Here is a 21033-nt window from a genome sequence, read left to right as displayed (position 1 = left end):
TGGGTTTTTTTGTGGGATTTTATTGTTGTCTTGTTTTTTGTAGTTGTGTTGTTTTGTGTTTGGTTTTTTTCCTGGAAACTTTAGCTGAATATTTAGGACTTGTAAAACTAGACACAGAAGTTGCACTTTCAGAAATTATGAAGTGACTTTAGGAGCTCATGCGGGTCAAAGGGACTATGCTCCCTAAACCCTTAGGTCACTGTTGTTCAGGGAAGCACTTCTTTTCTTTAAAGGCCAGATCTGCACAAACATATTAGCACCTGCTAGGTTTCAGTGGATTTTTAAGAGTCACTAAGGTGCCTACTGTTCCATACTTAGGAATAATTGCTTAAATCTTTGAAATTCCCTCTATTGGTCTACTTGTACATTAAGATATTTGGGTTTTCTAGAGAATCTGGGCTTTTAGGTATTTGTCGGAATGCTGCCTGAGATCCTCAGCTGTATTAAACAGATGCAATTGCACGATCTCCTGAAAACAAACAAGCAAACAAACAAAAAACTGCTTTAAACAAACCTTATCACTCAGGAGGTCTAATGAGTTTGCAAGTGTAATCTTTTGATTTCTAGAATATCTCTGAAACACAGCATGTCCCTTCTCAGGAATTATTGAGGATGGTATGCAATGTTACCATATGGCAACCTATAGAGTCAGAGATGTTTTTTCTCTGCTAAGAGAAGGCCCTTTTGAATAGAGAATTGTGGCATTTAGTGCTTCTTGCAAAGCAGAGCTGTCAAAGTATGGTGTGATTTCTGTGCAAGTGTAACATCACTCCTCCGCAATTGCACTTAATTGTTAATATTTAAGACTGCTTCCTTAGATCAATGTCTTAATGTCTTCCTGGTTTAGGACACATCCTTATTTCCATTTGGCAGCGGACAGAACATGTAAAAGACGGAAAAGTAGGATTGTCCTTATTCAGAAAGTTACTGCAGCCAAGTGAAGTGTCTTAGGAAACAGCCCAAGATATACCAGGAAAAATATGTTTTAGGTCCTCCATCTTGTGCTCTCAAAGAGAAACCAAAGTATATTCTAGCTTGGGAGAGCTAAAGAGAAAAAAGTAGATGCAAAGTCATCACGATCAAGGAAGGACTGACACAGAGAGCAGAATATGTCAGCCCCCTCAGTCACTTTTCAGTGGTGATAAGATTGACACTTGGTTTACCAGCCTGTCTGTCAAATAGTTATCTGAGCTCCAGTTTGTGCTCCTTAGTTACTGACAAACAGCTCCGTGACTTCTGCAGCTTAAAATGGGGTGAAACTGGTTTTGTGAATGGCCAGTGATGAGTAGCCATCCATCTGTAATATCCCTCATATCTGGCTCCTTTTCATTGTTTTAATTCCCTGTTTCTTCTCATCTCCCTGACAGAAAGATGAACTACAAAGTAGTGGCATAAAATAAAGAGTAGTTCTTTCTTGCACTCACTGCTTGTTATCCCCTCTTTGTTTTCTTTGGAAGACTTTCCCTTTTCATATAAGGTTCATTGTGCTCCCTGCTTCCAAGCAGAGAGAGTTTCTCACACTACAGCTGCATTAGGCTACCGAGCTTCGCTTCAGCTTCTGAAAAGTAAAGCAGCTATCACTATATTCTTTCAGGGTTGTAAAGGTCACGCCTACTCTAAATAACCTTTTGCAGAACAAGACGCTTTCTTTCCCCTGACAGAGGCTACACAGGGGGCAGAAGGACAATCTGAAACCATGCGATATCTTTCATTAAGCCCCACTTCAGGCACTGTGTGTCTGTTGTCAACACCATCCTAAATGTATAAACAGTGCATTGATGCAACAAACCTTGATTTTTGTTCATTAAGCTAAGTATAGGTATTAGACAGGTTTTGTTAAGTTCCAGAATTACCTGTGAGACTGTTACAGCACCACTCTTGCAAGATGCTTCTTGGTAAATCGCAATCTGACATATTCAAAACCATGGCAAACTCTGCTTTAGAAAGACATTAGTGTGAGCACCAGGGAAAAATATACGCCAGGGCTGTAGACGACTTGATATGATTTCCTTGATTGTATCTTTTTATTTATGAGGCAGAATTTATGACTGCTGAAGAGCAAACTAAAATGAGTGATGACTAACTACAGCCAAAGTAATAAATCAGAAGCAGAGAAAGAAGTGGTGATTTTGATCGAATCTATTGAATTAGCTGTTGCCCTTAGCCATTACAGGTATTGGAAAGACCTTTTAATATCTGCTTATCTCTCTCATGGGAATTTGGTAACTATCTCATTATATACCCATAGAAAACAAATTATTTAATTTTCTACCTTTTAGAGTTAAACCTGTTTACATCGCTCGTTAATTACTGGTGCTATTCTATGTTGTATGAAAAGAGCTTCCTTTAGAATTTGGTAATTTTGTCTAAATTTCAAAGTGTTTGCCTGTTTTTCCCTTTCCTTTCCCCAGAATGGGTTTAGTACTTCTATTATTAGCATTTGAACAGTGGAGATGAATAGCAATGTTAGGAGGCTCAAATTATCACAGTGCTAGAAGACTTGACCTAAAATCTATCCCATTATATGTTTATGGCCTCCCTAAGGATGCTAACTGGAGATGAAGAGGGAAAAGTATGGATCTGAAGATGGGCAATCAGGAAGCATACATTTGTTTACTATCTTTTTGTACCCCTAGTCACGGGTAGACATGATACTTTCTTTCCCTTGCCTTTGTTTTGTCCCCCATAGACTGCAACCACTTCTGAAACTTTCTACTTTGCTAATACCTGCCTGCCACTGCAGTGCCCACATGTGAATACATTATCCTAATGCTGAATGCTAAATTTCAGTAGACAAGCTTTGTGCTTTGAGCAGTGCTGACATTGCATAAGTATCTCCAAACGACCCAGATTGCAGGACGGTCAGTTCTGATGAGAAGATTTGTGAAGTGAGAGAGGGAGCTGTTCTGACCAGCCAAGACTATGGACTCTTCAATTTTCTTGCAGAATGCTGTTCGAACAGTAGAAAAACTGGGTGCTGTGTTTCTGAAGTTACTGATGTTGTACCCTATATATCCCTTGTGTGTCTTTCTGTCTTGGAAGAGAATTACGCTGTGAAAACTCTGTATTTATGTAAGTGTAAGGTTAAAAATTGAACAGATCTGTGTCAAGAAGTCCAAAGCAAAGTCTCAAAGTAGCACTGTGTCTTTGTGACCTCCATGAAACAGCTCTAGAAAGGTAAGAGTGGTACAAACTCATCTCTGCTACCATTTGTCTCTCTCAGCATGTGCTGAACAGTGTCAGCAACAAATTCTGTTTAGAAAGACTCGTAGTCACAGGTGTATGCAATCCATGGATGCCCTAAGGGCAGAGACCCAAGTCCTACCTGTCTCTTACAGGAGTAAAGAATTATGTGTACACGTGAAAGGGGTGCCTTGGTCTCACCCTGTCATTCTCTAAAACCTACAGCACTACCTACGGCTCTAAGCAGTGCTCAAAGCCACAGGTAAGTAGTGATTTACTAATGAGGCTTTTCTTTTAAGGCAAAAAGCTGTTTCCTGAGTGCCTGCAGGAGCTCAGTGCAAGCTGCTGCCACATTCAGAGCTGAGATCTTGTCCTTCACAGGGGCAACTGTGATTAAATGCAGATTAACTGCAGCATGAAGCGATATGATGCACAGTGTCCATCAGATGGGGTGGGAGTCAGGAATCACTGTCGGTCAGTGGTCAGCTTTTTTGTTTTCTCTCCTTTCTGCTGATTTCCTGCAAGCTGGAAGGGATGGGCAGCATCTGGCCTCCACGCAAAGGAGAAGATCCCAGCTCTCCCTGCCCTGGGAAGTCAGCAGGAGCTTGGCACTGCTGCCTTCAGATAGGCAAGCTACTGCCAGCCAGTCCAGCCATCTGTCTGCGGCTGCCTTTCCGTGCTTCAGCAGAAGTGAACAAGACCTCTCCAGTAAGGAGGAGTTTCTCATTCTTCATAGGCTGCCCCATTCTCCCCTTTTCAGGAGAGGAGAGGATTCCCACTTGTGACCTTACTGCTTGGCTCCTGTATGTGCAGCCATAGTCCCCATCACATTGTTGGAACCAGGTCTGAGATGGGAGTGCTGTGAGCTGGTAGGCACTGGTGCACCTCAACGTCCTCTGCCAAACTTCTGCTCAGTCAGCCATGGCTGTGCTTCTTCATGTAATTGGAGTTATGTGATCTAGGGACTGCTTTTTTTTTTGTTTTGAGGAAGTGTTTTCTGCCTTCATCCTGGACTAACTTTGTCTTGGGGCTTAATTTCATAGAATCATAGAATGGCCTAGGCTGGAAGGGACCTTAGAGATCATTTAATCCACCCTCCCTGTCATGGGCAATTTGGGTGCTTTATTTTGGCAGCTTCTTCACCTTCTCTTTTTCATCACAGTGAGGCCATAGTGCCCACCCGGCCTATCATTGCTTTTCTTCTTCTAGTGCCTTTCTTGTGCTGCAGTGTTGGAGGACCTGTGGAAGCTTATATCTAGCTGTTTGCCTCAGTTCCCCCTTCTATCTCCTGCATGGAGTAAATACCTTCAATATGATCTCAATTTGATGAAAGAAAATCTTCAGTTTAAAACATACCTTCCTTGCTAAGGACCTGGGGTTTCAAAAGTGTTGCAGCAGGTGAACCTATGTGTCTCAGGAATGGAGTAAGTCAGTTGAAGGGACTCTTCCACTGTCTCTCCAATACTATGGTTTTTTTGCATCTACACCCAAGGGCCATTGTGATTTTGTTGCCCTTTATGACAGGACTTGTTACTTAGCTTTACTAAGCTTGAACAGGCTGGGCTCACTGTGGTAAGGCTGTGGCTGTCTTCATAGCACTTCCCCTCCTGCTCCTCATACGTTTTGCCCCTTCTTGCTGTCCTGTGGTCATTTTGAGTAACAGCTGGTCACCAGTTTCTTCCAGGAGCAGAGATCTCTGAAGGCTCATTTGTGATGGGAAAAAACAAGCATAGTTACCTGTAACTGGAATTCTTCAGTCCTCTAAATATACAGTCTCCAGAGAGGTTTCCTCTCTCTGGCTACACTTCAAAGTGCAATCTGGGCCAGGGGCCAGCAGATTGATAAAGCATTTTAAGTAGTAACCCCGTGCAGCTCATTTTGGAGCCCTCTCTTGGGTTTTTTTGGACAGTGCAGTACCTCTCTTGGCAGGGTGCTGCCATGCACCATGATGTCAGACTAAATGCTTTTGGAGGCAGTATATTCAGAAAGTCAAGTTATAAGAAACTTTTTTTTGCTTTCTGCTGCCTATGTTTTGCCATTCAATGCGTCCCTGAGATGTGAGTGTTTCTTGTTTGCCCCCTGTTCCTTTGTGCTCTTTTATAACCTTCTTACATCACAAGTAGCAGGTAATACTGCTGCCTGTTAAGCTCTTTACGTTTCCATATGAATGCTGCTAAATATTTTTTGTGCTGATTATATCACAATTTAGAAGGAATTTTTCTGAGCCTAAAAAGCTTATTACAAAAATCCAAACTGTGAAATTTCAGTTTAACCATGCTAGCCAGGCAACAGCTTTTAGCTGTGACCATTTTGTGGTGACTTTTTGAGGAGTCATGGCCAGACCTCCGATTTTAATAGGCTCTCCTCATGGTAGCTTCTGTGCCATGCTGTCCCATTTCTTCATGCAAGGAAGCGGCTAAACATCAGCATTTCCATCTGCAGTCACTTCTGGGCACTTACTGCTCTGAGTCTCCAAATGCTGACCAGGATTTACTTGGACAGCGGTTCTCAAAGGGAAATATTTGTATACCCATCCATGCTTTTACAGATGGTTGAGCAGAAGCAGAGGGAGTTAAGCGAATCCAGCTTAGGTCAGTGTAAATCCTGAATTTAGAAGTCCTGCTTACTTGTCACAGCTGTCTCAGAAGCTGGTGTTAGAGAGTTTCACAGATACCTAGAGGTTTTCTGCTGGAAATGTGTCTGGGCAGCACAGAGTAGCTGGTATCTGTCTAGAAGGCGTGCTCAGAGCATGCCTGTCTGTCAGGCCCACACACATGTGGCCACGATCTTGGCCTTTTTGCAAGAGGGACAGGCATGTGGGGTCTGAGGGATGAGCTGCAACCTCAGCCCCCCCCCACCTCTCTGAGGAAGGGCTAGGCTGAGAACCATGTCTGCTCCTTCTTGCTCATGCTCTGCCCAAGACAGCTTTATTTCATTGTGTTCATGCAAAGTGAAACAGCCCCAAAGGGAGCACGGGGAGCACCCCAGGTACAAGGATGGTTCTTCTGCTTTGGCATTCCCACTCTGGGTGGCTGAATGTTTTACTGCTTCTATTGGAGCATGTGATTGAACCTAAATTCTCTGCCTCCTCTAGGAGTCCTTTAACCACCGTGGTAGGAAAAGGGATGAGCATCCCCTTTTTCTCTTGTCTTAAGACTGTGTTTTGAAAGGAAGTGCCCTTGTTTGTCTGAAATAAAGCTTGTTTTCTGAAAGACCAGGTGCAGGCACCGATGACAGGAGAGGGATCAATGGAGGAAGATGTCTCCATCCAACCCTCAGTGCGACATCTGCTTCCCAAGTGAGCTGCATCCCTCTCTCCTCTGAAATTCCTAGGGGATCCTAACCAGAAGCCAAATTCCTGTGCTACACAGGAAGCCTCTGTTCCTAACCCATCACCTTCAGTTTTGCTGTGGCCAGCTTTCTCAGCAGGTCAGGACCGACACTGTTGTGCTCCGTACTCATTAAGGCCACAGCCCGGAGATAACTGAAGCATTTGAGCTCAGGTCAGTGCTGAGTCAATGCCAGTGGCACACTCAGGAGCTTCTCTTTCCATATGTGGCTTATTCTTTCCACAAAGAAATGTGCCCCTTGAAATGAACAACTGTGGGTAAATCTTTTTAGCAGCTGGAACTGAACTGAGATAAAGGGTTTGACCCACTGCAGTAAAGGGAACAGAGTTCGACTGTATGAAAAGTTCACAATAGAGATGTATTACTGGTTTTACTGAAAATGAAAGTGCTTCGGCTGAGCTTTTTATGGTAGGATGTCAACTGTACTTATGCAGTATTTCACTGGATGGTATTGTACGTTACTGATGGAATCAAGCAGGGACTTTGGATTTGTAATTGGCAGAACCACACTCTTCAAAGCCACTGTGGTGGGTTTTTTGGCCTTTTTTTTTCCCCCATGCTCCTTGTGAAGTGTCTTGTGGTGTTGAAACTTAGTATCGCAAGCTGGGGTCAGTTTCGAAGAACTCTTATTTCCAAAATTCCTTTTTCTTTTGTTCTTTTTTTTTTCTTTTTTTTTTTTTCTTTTAAGGCAAAGTCCCTCCATCTGCTTCCTCAGGACCTCTGCCCAGAGTAGATCATGTAAGAATATGTTTTACTGTAGTTAGAACTGCTCGACATGAAAGCTTACTAAGGAATACTTACACTAAAAATCGCTCAGAGAGTCCTCTTGTATTGCCATTTAGATCTATCATTCTGATTGATCACTATGTGTTTGGCTAATATTGAGCCTAATTTAACCCTATACGCTCACGCATCCATCTATTCTGTCTATTGTACCTGACATTCTACAAATTACTTGCTCATGCAAATGACGACCTAAGGCAACCTTTTATGATATTCGTGTTTAATTATACAAATGCTTTGTGATAAATAAGATTATACATCCTTCCATATGTTTATTCACTCCTTGATGAAAACAAAATTTAATTTTCATGCAGATTTGTTGGAGAATGTGTTTAATAAGTGCTGAGTTTTATGTAGTCTGCAGATCACTCTGGTTTTGGGAAGCTTACAAAATCAGTAGGCATAGTTCATAGAGGCATGTGTTTTTTAATCAGGCCTAATTCAAGCTGCTAAATTTTGAAATCTTGGAACTGAAGCCGTTGCCATTGTGCTCATGCAATAAAACAAATGTTGTCGTGAAAGTAAATGAGACATGCTGAATTAATTGTACATTTTAATGGGCTTTATTTATATTACGGATTACAGAAAATGTTGCCAAATGACTAATACATCAGTATTTTTAAGAGAGGGACATTCGTGTAAAACTTTACAGGTTTAAAGAGTAACCAGAGCTTGGCTTGTGCAATCAAGTTAAGGTGTGCATAACTTCAATGTCACACAATGCCAGGCTGAATTCATAGGAGCTTCTTGCAGAGATGAAGACAGTGGGTGGAAGGGAGAGATTGGCAGGACTGGATATCAGTATTTTTGTTCAGATGTCTGAAAACATGATCATTGTTGATCACAGCTTCTCAAGGAGTCTTCTTTGCATGGTATGATGCATACAGTGTTTGGGTATCTTCTTGGTAAAAAGACACAAGGACATACAAGACACGAAATCTGCCTCCTTTTCCTAAAGACAGCAGTGGGGAATAGTCTGCTCCTCTGTTAGAAAGTCACTGGGTCAACACAGGGGCTGGAAAGCAGTCAAGGGTCATTTTGCACGGGTGTCATTGTGCTGTGTTTTTCTCAGTGTCGGTACAGCTACAGTGGCATCCCTGGCTACACCAAGAATGTTTTGTAGGCTTGAGTACTTTGGTAACGATTTCTCTGGTTTTGTGTGCTGAAGGTGTGGTCGGTGAACTCGGCAGGCCGGACACCAAGCAGCTGGTCCCGCTGCCGGACAGGTCCTGCCCCTCCTGAGGGCCTGGGAGCTCCCCAGTTCGGGACGGTGGCATCCACAGTGGCCGTGGTGAACATCAGCCCCCCTCTTAAGCCAAATGGGGTGGTCAGTATCTACAGACTGTTTTCTAATGATACCAGAGGGACTGATGTGGTGGTGAGTATTGTCAGCACTGTTTCTGTACTTCCATTGGAGCTTGTTTTCTAGCTTTAGCAATTTTGTTCTTACAAGCTGCTACTGTTGGTTGCAGACTGTCTTCTTCTCCCATTTTTAACAGTTTTGCAATGCTTCTGGCTAAAGTGCCACCAGTGCTTTCACTCATCTAAATCATAGAATCACAGAATGTTAGGGGTTGGAAGGCACCTCAAAAGATCATCTAGTCCAACCGCCCTGCCAGAGCAGGATGTGCTTCTCAAGGAACTAACATCATTAAACTCTTTTCCACGGTGACGTGCTGTGACAATGTGATGGAAGTCAGAAGTATTTTTCAGGGGCAGCTAACCATCCAAACAAATAACTTCCAGGCAGCTCCTGCCAATCCAAATGGTGCAGGTGGGAACTGCAGCCATTAGGAAGTGGTTGTGTGCTTTGGATAGCCTACAGATTTGAACTTCAGAAGAAAGTGCTGTACACGATCTTCCTTAAAATCATTCACATTGGTAAGAAGTATTTCATGATAAAGCACTGGAGAATAGTGGAAGCAGCCAAACAGCTTCTTCTTTGTTTGATGTGTCAGCCTAGACATATTAAGTGTCCAGAAATGACTGGTCTTTGCTTAGGAAACCTACAGAGATTCATTAGAGTTGTAAAATGGGAGTTATAAAATAAAGAAAGGTTAAGGCTGTAGAATGTGCCTGGAACAGTTACTACCAAATCAATGCACAATACTTTAGTACTTTTTGTCTGTAATACTATCTGTTTTATCTTTTTTTACAAGTATATATTTGTATGGGCTTTTTTTCCTTTATCCCATCTTGCTCAGCTTGGAAATGCTAGGGACACCTTCCCTGGTCATCAGTCCTTTCCATGAGCCTCAGCTGCCTACCAATTGCACACGACACATTTATTCCTTCCAGTGCAATTGGCTGTGTCCATGTCTGATTCAGCCAGTTCATCCCATTGGTGCCTGCATGACCCTCCATTTCCACCTCCTCACACATGCCGTGCTGCTTGTTCAGCTCTGGGCTTGGCATCAAGAAGTACCAAGTCCTTTCCTTTGCTTGCTTGACTCTTTCCTTCCTGTTTTTTGCTGCATTCTGCTAAATCACATGCTGCCAAATGGGAGCAGATGTTGCCCCTTGGTGTTCTCTACATATTTTTATTTATTTTATGTAAGAAGATATACTTGCAAATGACTACAGCAACAAGGTGAAGTGGCAGTTCCTGTGAGCAGTTTCAGAATGAGGGCACCGTTTTCTTTGCCAGAACTGCCAGGTCTCCCTTGGTGACTGTAGGAGAGTTTCCTGACAGGCTTGCCTGGCACCACGGCCATTTCAATGCAGAGCAGCATCATGTTGGCCCTCAACTTAGAGGTACCTACCAGAGAGCACATTCTCTTGTGCATGAGTAAACTGACCCACCAGACACATTGATACCACTTGGTCCAGTGCTGCCTCCTGTATCCATTTTGAAGCTTGTGAGATACAGAAGTATTTACTTGCACACTTACCATGAAGCTATTTTCTGTATTAATTTCTTTTTGCTTCAGTGCACCTTATCCCAGAGTTTCTCCTTAAAGGTTTTCTGTTTCTCTGTTCCTGAGGATGACATTTGCAAGTCAACATGCAATGATCACAGCTCAACTCAAGATGTCTGTGAGGCCACTGATGATGTGGTCTTTTCTTTTTGATCGGTGCCCTTTAAGTTTATAATGAGAGGAAAATGAATGCAGAGTTCCCAGCACACAACAGCTGCATTAATGTCAGACTTAAAGGACATGCAGAACCTTGTGCCCATCTTCTTCTGGAGTTAATTCACCTCCATAACTCTTATTTAGTACTTGTGGTGCTTGAAGCTGTGACAAGTTCCCTCTTAATTTTTATAGCTGTCAGAAGGGACTGCCACCCAGCAGACAATACATGGGCTGAAACCTTTTACCACCTACTCCATTGGCGTGGAGGCCTGCACCTGTTTCAACTGTTGCAGCAAAGGACCCATGGCCCAAATCACCACGCAGCCAGCTCCACCCTCGGAGCAGCCCCCTCCGCAGATCCGCGCCGTGACCTCCAGGAATGTTTTTTGCAGTCACCCAACGGCATAGTCACCAGGTAGGAGATGCCACCCAGCCAAACCTGCACACGCCAGCTAGGCGGGCTGGCAGAACAATCTGAGGTGGAATAGCAGGGCTGAGAGCACCTGAAGGCTATGGCAGCTGTGCTCTTCGTTTTCTGCCTTGGTGATAGCCCCTGTGGCCTGAATACTGTCTGGGAGTTGTTTCCACACAACAATTGCTTTTATTCTGAGCAAGGTTTGGGGGAGTGGAGGTAACTGGATGACAGCTGTGGTTGCACAGCCAGAAAGTTGAGCTCAGCTGGCAGAAGTGAGCAGCAAGGTAACAGGCATCAACAGTTTCATTGTGGGCATGACTTACAACCATAGTTGCTCGTAGGCATCTTACAGCTGGGGCCAAAATCCCCAAGAGAAAAACTAGGATCAGGATTCTCTCCTCTGGTAGTCAGACATACAGCAATTAGGATGAAATGTATGATTGGCTCTTATGGTGTTAAGGCTCTTGATTAATGAAAATCCCAACCTTCTTCTCAGCTACGAGCTCCATGTGTATATGGCTTGTCCCCTAAACCTACAACCAGCAGCGAAGGCTTGCAGTCCTGGCCCAACTGAGGTGAAGTATACAGGAAACGGACAGAGTGCCAACGTGTCCAACCTGGAGCCTTACACAACTTACAACCTGCGAGTCGTGTCCTACAACTCTGTTGGCAGCAGTGCCTCAGAATGGATTGGTTTCACGACGGAAAAGGAGCGTGAGTATGAGAAACGGTTCACCCATCAGCAGTGCTCGCTTCTGATGCATGGGGCTACCTAGCACCAGGTGACTTCTCCACCTCTCTGAAGCATGAAGTCCTCAAAAACCTGCTCTTCTGTGTCCCCAGTCGCTGTGCCTCTGCTGTCCACTCATTGAAATTCTGCTCTGGGGCTTGACTGCTCATTCCTTCCAAAATATTTCTTTGCTCATCATCTCATATCACATCCATAATTCTGGGGGCCTGGAAACCTTTTATTTTACTGAAAATGGGCAGCAAAGCTGCAGAACATCAAATGTTCAAGTATTACAGGAAAAGTGACGTGTAGTAATAAATACACTGCCGTAAATAATCCCTGGGAAAAGAGGAGATCTCGGAAAAGCCTGGTGATCCTTTTCAGAAACAATCTTGCTGTCCTAATTCAGGCCACACTTCTGCCTCATGGGGGCTCATGAGAGTTTTCCTTGGATGTCATCTGAATGATTGGATCCTCGTTGACACTGAAGTAAGAATTCATTGCTATCTATCTAACCACCACAGGCAGTACTTTAAGGCCATGTGGTGGTCTGCATGGAAATCAGACATGCAGGACCTGCGCCTACAGTCAGAATAGATTTTGCCATCAAAACTAAATTTGTAGTAGTCTAACATCAGCTTTTATTAAAAAGATCTATAGTGCTGTAGCACCATAATGGATGAGATGGACATTTCACCTCAGCCTGCCAGGTCAGGGCAAAGAGGATGTTCACTTTTTACCATACTGTCTTGTGTCAGGATTTCAGAATCACCTTTCTAAAAATGCCTTTTGCATCATTTGGTCATTCTGCCTAGTAATTACTAAAAATGCATCTGCTACACCCTTAGCTGAAAATTTCAGGTGGAACAGCCCCAGATTTTCTTTAACATCACCACTGACAAAAGGAACACAGTTCTTATCTCTGAAGTTCTGTTTTATTAAATTGCAAACTAAAAAGCTGGAACATGATAACGAACATTCAAATGGAGAAAATTCGTAAGGAACTGGTGAGATACACAGAACAAAAGGGTTTGAAAGCCATTTTTGAACCCCTGCCCACGGGGTCTGTATCCCTCCTCTTTCAGTCTTGATTTTCTTGCCTTGCTGACCTCTCCACACCAGGTCTCCCAAGTCACTCTGAATGTGCCCTTCCTCCTTGCCTGGAAGGCTTGCTTTAGTGTCAGGGGGCTATTTGCAGCAAAGTGCAGCTGGACAAGCATCTTTCTTATGAACAAGCCAGCATACATTGGGCATGTGGCTTAGTGGCAAAGCCACAAGAAAGGACCAACTCAAACTTAGATGAAGTCTTTTGAGAGCAAGCTGTTGAGCCCAACTGATGAGCACTTCCTCCCTGAAGTGAGTTTCTTTTCTCTCTGCCTGCCATCTGCTTTTGCTTTTCCAAAACCCTATGTTTTCATCTATGTGCATGTCTTAAAAGATGATCTTGGACAATTTCTTGGGGCTTGCAAAACAGTCCTCCTTGGGTCCAGTTCCCACAGCCCAGCATGCTGCAGCTGAGCTTGTGCAACCTCCTGCATCTCCCTGACCCCATCTTAAGCTGGAATTTAATTTATACAGTTTTAGTGTCTGTACCATGTACACAAAGGCAAAGGAAGGGAGCTCTATGTCTCTATTTTAGCTATGTGAGATATTTTTGCTTTCTCAGGGTAGTGGCTGGCATGCTACAGCATCTTTCTGTTTTCATATTTTCCCTACCCATACACACGTATATGAGAGAGAGAAGGAGTGCAAATGACGGAGCGCTTGTATCATGCAAAGCCTCTTTCTCTGTGCTGTGTAACTCGCTAGTGCATGTTGGCTAGAAATAAGCTTTTCTCCTTCTGTTGCAGCACCTCGGTACATGGCTCCGTTCTCTGTTGTCAGCAACTTATCCACCATCCACATAGACTGGAGTCGCACTTTTGTACTGAACGGCCGCCTGAAGGAGTACGCGTTAACTGAGAGTGGGCAGCGCATCTACAGTGGCTTTGACACCGAGCTGTATTTACCAAGGACATCTGACAAAAGTCAGTTTTCATTTCCTATAGCTTTCTCTGCTGAGCTAAATTAATATTATTGTGGGCTAAATTTAAGCTAAACTCCCTATGACCATCCCAAGCTAAGAGCATAGGTGTGTACCATAGACACACTGAAGTGCACCTAAGCAGATGCTTGAAACAAAAATCCTTGGACCTAAGCTCTTCAACATTGTACCTGACTGGGTGAGACTGCTCTGGCTCATTATGAGGGTCAGGCTTTCCCAAATCCTAGAGCTGCGTTGCAATTACGCTCTTCAGGGCTGTGCTCTGGGGAATACATGGAAATCTTCAGCTTCAGAGAAGACACAAATTTTCATTTGAATCAAATTAAGTCAGTAGCTTTTGGAATCAGCCATGTTTGAAACGCAGTTTCTCATTAGAAACTTGCAGGTTTTAAAATAAAAAAAAGAACCCTGTCAACAGGGGCGAAAAATAATTTGTAAAAAAAAAAAAGGGAAAGAAAAAATTGTTCTGCTATGGTTCATAGTTTTGGAAGTTCAATACACATGTATAAGGGATTATGAGGCTCTGATCTGGGACTCTGGTGGGTTATGATGTGCTATGCCCACCTTGGTTTTTCTCAGACCTGGCCATCTCTGCTGGAGGGTCATGGCAAAAACGCAGCACCTATAGAATTTTGATTTCCCCTGCTGACAGTATTTTCTAACCTTTTTTGCTCAGCTTTTTTGTTTCAAGTGACCTGCATCACCGATGAAGGGAGTGCTGTGACGCCGGTCATCAAGTACAGCGCTGGAGATGGACTTGGTAAATATGGGAAGAAATTACCCAGCAACCATTCGTTTTATGTGTTTATGTTAGAAATTTGGTATATAGTGCATGCAAGACAGGATGGCATCTCATTGCAGGATCAGAGCATTCCTTAGTGCCATAGGGTATGAGGTATGTAGGTAACGTGCCTTTTTTTTGCCATGGATGGATTTCTGTTCCTCTGCATCACAATCAGATTCAGATCCTCTCTCCAGACACATAGTATTTTTTTTTTATTTTCACATAATTATATTGCTCTAAAACATACTGCTTTATCTTGCTGAACAGAATCTGCTCTCTTCCAGATTTTATTATTTCCAAATTAAGACTACCTTGAATTCTAATTCTGTCCTCCTGTGTTCCTCCTTAGTTTGACAACAAAAAGACATATCCTCTCTTCTCCCTGCATCCTACCCACCCCAGGAATGGGCATCCACTTGATTCTTTCATATGACCAACCAGCCAGACTCTGAAGTTTCAGTTGTCAGGACCCGGTTTATAACACCTGCTGTCTCCCCTCTGTCCACAAGGCCTTCGCTTGTTTTGTGGAAGAGAGGGAGTTTGGTGTGGTGACACCCAGTTAATTGCTGTCCATTGACAGTAGTAGATGCCTACCAGTAAAAAGTTGAAGGTTTTTTTTTAACTCCTTAGTTTTCTGGGAAGCAAATACAAGCTCGAACCATCTCTAACTGACATAGTGGTTTTAAAATTTATTTTTTGAGTTGCATCCTGTCGAGCTTCTTAAAACAGATGAGCCTTGCCTTTACAATTACTCTTTGCATTGCACTTCCTTTACATCTCTTTTCATGCTCTCACTCCATCCTGCTGCAGAATTTCAAGCAAAGCTGCTGTAAAGGCATTATAAAATGTTCCCAGTTGCTCTATATCCATCACCTTCTGCACTCTGCTCCTTTGTTTTTTGATTGCTGCTTGTACCCAGAGTCTACTGCAAACTTGATCAGCACCACAGGCCACTTGCAGAGGAGGCATGCAAGCAAAGGTGACGGAAATTCCTTAGCTAAGAGTCTGGATACACATGTAGGATTGTAAATATTCAAGAAATCCCGTAACTGAGATTTCTTACACTGGTGTTGTATATGAGCGAAGCCAACCAAGGAATTGCTTTTTTTTCTAACAGGTGGGGGAAGGACAAAAAAAATGTTTGTGTTGTTGGCTTTTGTATTAATTTACCACTCATCTCGGTTAAGTCGTCCTCCCTCTCTCTTTTTAACTACACAGGCCTGCAACTACACAGTGCTGGGGAGAGTGTCCTCTGTCTGTACCACTCTGAAATTACAGTAGTAATTTCTGCTCTTCAAGGTTACTTGGAGAATCCTTTTTTTCCTCACATTCCACCTCCACCTCCTCCTTTCTCAAGAGCTGCTGATGCAGTGGTGATTTCCAGCCTAAGCAGCAATGCCAGAACTTTAAGCAGGGTCTCTTGAGGGTAGTAAGCTTTTTATTATAGCCCGCTAGCATATTGAACCATTATGCCACCTTGAACATAAGTGCAAATAAGCACATGATGACAAAATTACTTAAATTTCTGTCTAATTTATTAGCAAGAAAAGGGATAGCATATTGTTAAACGCTTTCTGAAATAACATTCCCTTTCTCCCCTAATCCCTCTTGATTCTTACAGGTCTGATCTTGACAACACCTGGAGAGAAGGACAAAGCCGACTCCAAACGTGCAAAATTCTACAATGAGTTGTGGTTTGCAGTGTTGATGGTAGTTCTAGGTTTGATCCTCTTGGCTGTTCTTCTCTCATTAATTCTTCAGAGGAAAGTCCACAAGCAACCCTATGCACGAGACAGACCTCCTTTAGTTCCACTCCAGAAAAGAACATCACCAATGAGCGTGTACTCATCAGGTGAAACCCATCCAGTACGTCTGGTAAAATGCAGTGTTCTGTAGACATTATGTTATACTTCTACCTGCCTTCCCAAACACACACACACCCACACCCACCCCACAGACAAGAGAGTTTTTTCTTCTTCCTTCCACCACTTGTTGCACTCTTGGTTACCAAACAAAGGCTACTCAGTGCAGGAAAAAGGCTGTTGGGTGTACCGATGAAGACAGAGGGCCAGCCTACTGGGGCTTAGTCCACAAAGATCCCTATAGCACCTGGTCTGCAGGCCCTGACATGCTTCTGACGCCCAAGGCAAACTCTGGATCTGGAGTCACAGAAAATGCAAAGCCACTGATGTCACCTCATGTTAGCTGACATCAGCAATACAGCTGAAAATGCCTTGGCCTGCTGTGAGAATGGGCTTTGCAGAGGAACCTTTCATGTGTTCCCAACTATCTGTTGTGGCTGTTAACCAGGACAAATCCGACAGTCCTTGTCATATATCCATAAAACATGCCTGCAAAAAAGCAGGACTTAGGGAGAGGCTCTATTTCTTTCTAGCACCCACCCACCACCCCGCTGGAATGCTCTAGGACAAGGTGTGTGCCAGGAAGGTTTGGGAGAGAGTGAGTGAAACCAGGGAAAAGCCAGGGACCTTTACAAAATGTGTGCGTGTGCATCTGTTCATGTAGAGGAGGCAGGAGGAGGACCGCTGGGGAGTAGTAGAGGAAGGCTTTGTATCATTTTTCATTGTGACAAATTATAATACCATTTAAGAAAAGAAAGAAAAATGGATAAAGAACATGTTTCACCATGTAGTGGAGTGGTTGTGCTATCCTACCCGTTGAGGGAAAGCAAGACTGAAAGAATATGGTGGCAATTGTTACGAGACTGAGAGAAGCAGTTTCTACCATTTCCGTGCTTATTCCCAGGCACCGGCCATGAGATGATTCTTCTTGTCACTTCTCAGCTTCTTTTTCCTGTGAGTGCCATCAAGCAGGATAGTGACTCCTGCATCCTTCACGCATTCTGTTTCTTCTTGTCTTGGTGCCAGGAAGCTGCATCTGTGCCCCAGCGAAGGAGCTCTTGGAAAACAATAGGATTTCCAGTGTGCCCCTTCTCCTGGCAAAGGCTAAGAGCATGAAACTTTTTTTTGGTCTCACGGTTTTGATTCCTTTCCCTCTACAGTCTGTCATGATGTGTTGTTCCTCTTGACTTCAAAATGTCTTTGCTGTTGGCGTGCCTGCCACATCCTTTCCATGTTCTTGCCCCTTCTTTTTTTTTTTTTTTTCCTCCTCTTTTGACTTTTCCCAGAAGCTCATGGACTTAATAGAAGATTCTATAGTGCGTACATTGAAGGACTTAATCTGAGAAGTTAGGAAGGAGCTATAACAAAGTGGCAAAATCGATCATGATTTACAATTGTTAGTGAGGTCATGTGGCCAGCAATGGCAGTTGCCGACACAGTATTTGCTGACCCATTACAAGTTAAATAGTCCCTCACCTTTCCAGCCTGCCTCCTCTCCCCACATCCTGCTCCCCTTACACAGAGCTGCACCTAATCCTCACCCTCCATGAGGCACAGACGGCACCTGCACTGCACCTTGCCTTGCCCTAACACTTTCCCTCTCTTTAATCTCAGTTTGAGACCATTGCCAACACGTCCGATTCAACAAGCAGTGTCACGCTCAAAAGCTACACAATGCACTTCGAGGTAGAGTGAGCCCTTGGCGCGCAAAGTCACGCGATGTGTGATGTGCCAGATGACCCAAAGAGCACGCATGTTGCATTGCATGTTTCTCTTTGTGTGAACGAATGCCCTTTCCCCTGGTCATAACTGAAAAAGGCAGGCTACTAACATCCCCTTGCTGTGCAAGTCTCGGCTGTCATTCCAGTAGGCAAAAATCTTGGACCTCTGGCTGTTGGCTACCTGAGGGGGAAAAAAAAAAAAAAAAAAAAAAAAGAAAGAGTAAGGAGAGGAAAAAAAAATAAGTAGTGAAAGCCCTGATTTACAGGGTTGTGGTTATTTTTCCTTTCTAATGACACAATTGTCCTACAATGGGGAAAGGTGCTTTTTTTTTTTTTTTTTTTTTTTTCTGTTTTCTTCTGTTTAGAACTCTGCATGTATGGGTTTTCTCTGTTCTCTTCCACACCTGCTTTGGTTTTGTTCTGATGAAGTGTTTGAGACCTCGCCTTTTATTTGTCACTTACTAGTTTGTGTCTTCTTCGTAGGGCCTGGAAGATACAAAAATTCCAGGAGCCGGTTCTCCCATGAGCAACCGCAGTGTCCATATCACACCTGGGGTAAGGAGACCAAGTCAGAGCCAGCTAAGTCGTACGTATTCCCAAGCCTCTCTTCATCGTAGTGTGAGCCAGCTGCTTGACCTCTATGACAAAAAGACTCTTGCTGACGAACCACCCTGGGATGCCATTTTTCGCAATCATCGCACTACTGGTCGTGGCTTGGTAAGGGCTTCTGTTCCTCCGTGACACCGCTGTGCAACAGCTGCTAGTGATTTGTCTGTTCTTTTAGAATCATGAAAAAGTCTAAATATCAAAAGCTGCTGAAGATACAGCCAAAAGACCTAGAAGGACATGGTCAGAGATTAGATCCTCAAAATCCTTCCTGTCTACTGCTCTCTTCTGCAGCTGCAGGTGATCACACACTGCTCTTGTAGGACATGAGGGACACACATGCATTTGTCTATGGCTTCCAGTGAGCCAGTAACTTCATGGTCTACCAGGACAATGCACATTAATGAATTCCCATCTATTTGCTCAACTTTTCTATTCGTGCATTTCAGCAAGTGTATATGTGTGAGGAGGGATATTTTGGCATCCTTCGCCCACCCAGTGCCAGAAGCAGGAGCTTGTGTTCTAGTGACTCCTATGATATTGGATGAGACCTGCTCTCTGCCCTCTGCTCAGTCACAACGCTGAGATCATGCGAATGCTGAGATCTTCTGGCATTCGCGACAAATGATTTCAAAGTCTGCCCACATGAGACTGGAAGGAGGTTACAGTGGGCAGGCAGAGCATCTGTCTTTTAATATAGGAGAGGACAGGATTGACTCATCTCACCAAACTGGATGTGAACACACAGATATAGGAAGTTATGATTCTTAAGTCAAGGACCATGTCACCTTCACTTCCTCTTTGTCACATGGAAATAGGCTTTAGAGCCTCCACAGTCCCCAGTTTCCAGCCTTCCCTGAGCAAATGTGTGGGAAGGGATTTGGAGGCCAGCAAGAAGTGTTTGCTCCAGAAAAAGCTGACTAATAAGGTTCCTATAAAAGGGGATGGATGGTGGTGAAGGGTGGGCGAGGTAGTCCAAAGTTAGAGGGAGCATGTGGTTGTCATTGAGTGGATCTTGTACAAAATGCAAAGTGAACTGGGAGAGGCTGGTCTGGCAGCTTCCTTGGGCCTTCACCTTCTGTACAGCGAGCAGCTAGAAGAGATGGAACATATGGGCATGCCACAGTGTGGAGGTGTCGCTACCATGGACCTCCTGAGCCAGTGGTATTGCGACTCAGCCTTGAGTCACTTCCCGAGCTCTCACATCCATATTAATTCCTTGGACACTAAGAGCCCACCCAGGGTGTACCTCTATAGGATCTCCTTAGCCAAAAGAACAGCTTCCTTCTGCTAAGAGGGGAAGGTGTTGCTTTAGTTGCTTATCTTGCTTACCATGATTTGGTTTAGCTTGCAAACCTCCCATACATGTGCTGGACACTGGTTCGTGAGAACTGGTTTATAGAATAGTCCAATGAGTTTCAAAAGTGATAGGAGCAGAACAAAAGCTGCCTCTCACTTTTGGCAGCCAACCCTTATAGCACAAGCTCAGCTGCTTTTTTGAAATCAGCTGCTGCATATAGAAAAGCTAGGCTCTTCTGGCCACCTTCTATACATTGCTTTACATTTTCCTAAGCCAAAACACCTCCGTTGCCACGTTGCTCAGCCACTCTTGCAAACAAAGCTCCTGCAACACTTTTTACTCAGCTCTTCCCTTTATTACATCGAGTAGCTTAGCGCTGTCAGCAAGTTTTGTTCACCCCTTTGGCCATCTCACCAATTAATATTACTTACTATGAAAATCTAGTTGTTTTGTATTCAGGTGCTTGAATGGTTTACATTCTTAGCTTATGCTGAGAAGAACTGGGAAACATGCAGAGAGGTATAAATGCACTTATTCTATTTCTGAACCATATTTTTAGAGAGTGGGAAGAAAGAGAAATGAAGGAACAGAATCTCCTTTAGTCTCGTGCAGTTTCAGCTTAAATGTGTATTTTTTTCTCCCCCTCCTACAGTATGTAGATGAAGAAGATCTTGTCAATGTCATCAAAGGCTTCAGCACAGTCACCAAGGAGCACACCACATTCACTGACACCCACCTCTGAAGAACGCAACCACCTTCTCTAGAAAATTTAAAGTGGGTAACTTGCCAAAAGCAGCCTGCATGGACTTTGGGGGAGGGAATAGGGCTGCTGCTTCCCTACCCCATGCCCACTAGTTAAAACATAAAACCATTTGTTGGGAGGGGATGGGGGCGGGGAGGTATGCTGGCCTTTTTTCCACCCTCTCTTTAACTGTATAGTAAAAACCGTGTGTTAGCACTGACAGCTCAGAAAAGAGAACAGTTTGAAAATCCCTAAGTCATACAGTAGTACAAGACTGTGAAAGTAGAGGCTCTCATCTTCATCTCTCACCCAACTTTCACAGCTAAGGAGGGTTGTAAGGGTGGGAGGGGGGGTGGTGTGTTTGGTACAGAAGTCTTTTACCTGTCCAAAAACTAGCATGGGGCTAAAAAGAGGCCTTCATGGCAGGATAGCCTGACAA

At 43.8% G+C, this 21033-nt stretch overlaps 1 protein-coding gene across 1 annotated transcript in view; it reads left to right on the top strand.

Annotated features, from left to right (window-relative positions):
- Positions 1 to 20594, top strand: part of LOC104271201 (usherin-like) — a 136602-nt gene extending 116008 nt beyond the window's left edge. The window contains exons 27-35 of the mRNA XM_009865805.1: positions 8485 to 8694; positions 10583 to 10771; positions 11002 to 11021; positions 11266 to 11519; positions 13386 to 13562; positions 14256 to 14339; positions 15985 to 16229; positions 18430 to 18663; positions 20505 to 20594. Coding sequence (XP_009864107.1) covers positions 8485 to 8694; positions 10583 to 10771; positions 11002 to 11021; positions 11266 to 11519; positions 13386 to 13562; positions 14256 to 14339; positions 15985 to 16229; positions 18430 to 18663; positions 20505 to 20594 — 1503 coding nt within the window. The remainder of the gene's footprint in view (positions 1 to 8484; positions 8695 to 10582; positions 10772 to 11001; positions 11022 to 11265; positions 11520 to 13385; positions 13563 to 14255; positions 14340 to 15984; positions 16230 to 18429; positions 18664 to 20504) is intronic.
- Positions 20595 to 21033: the final 439 nt, after the last annotated feature.

Source organism: Apaloderma vittatum, unplaced genomic scaffold, assembly GCF_000703405.1.
Source record: "Apaloderma vittatum isolate BGI_N311 unplaced genomic scaffold, ASM70340v1 scaffold10613, whole genome shotgun sequence".
Lineage (NCBI taxonomy): Eukaryota > Metazoa > Chordata > Aves > Trogoniformes > Trogonidae > Apaloderma > Apaloderma vittatum.
The sequence above is the reverse complement of the archived record's forward strand: the minus strand, read 5'-3'. Positions and strand labels throughout refer to the sequence as shown.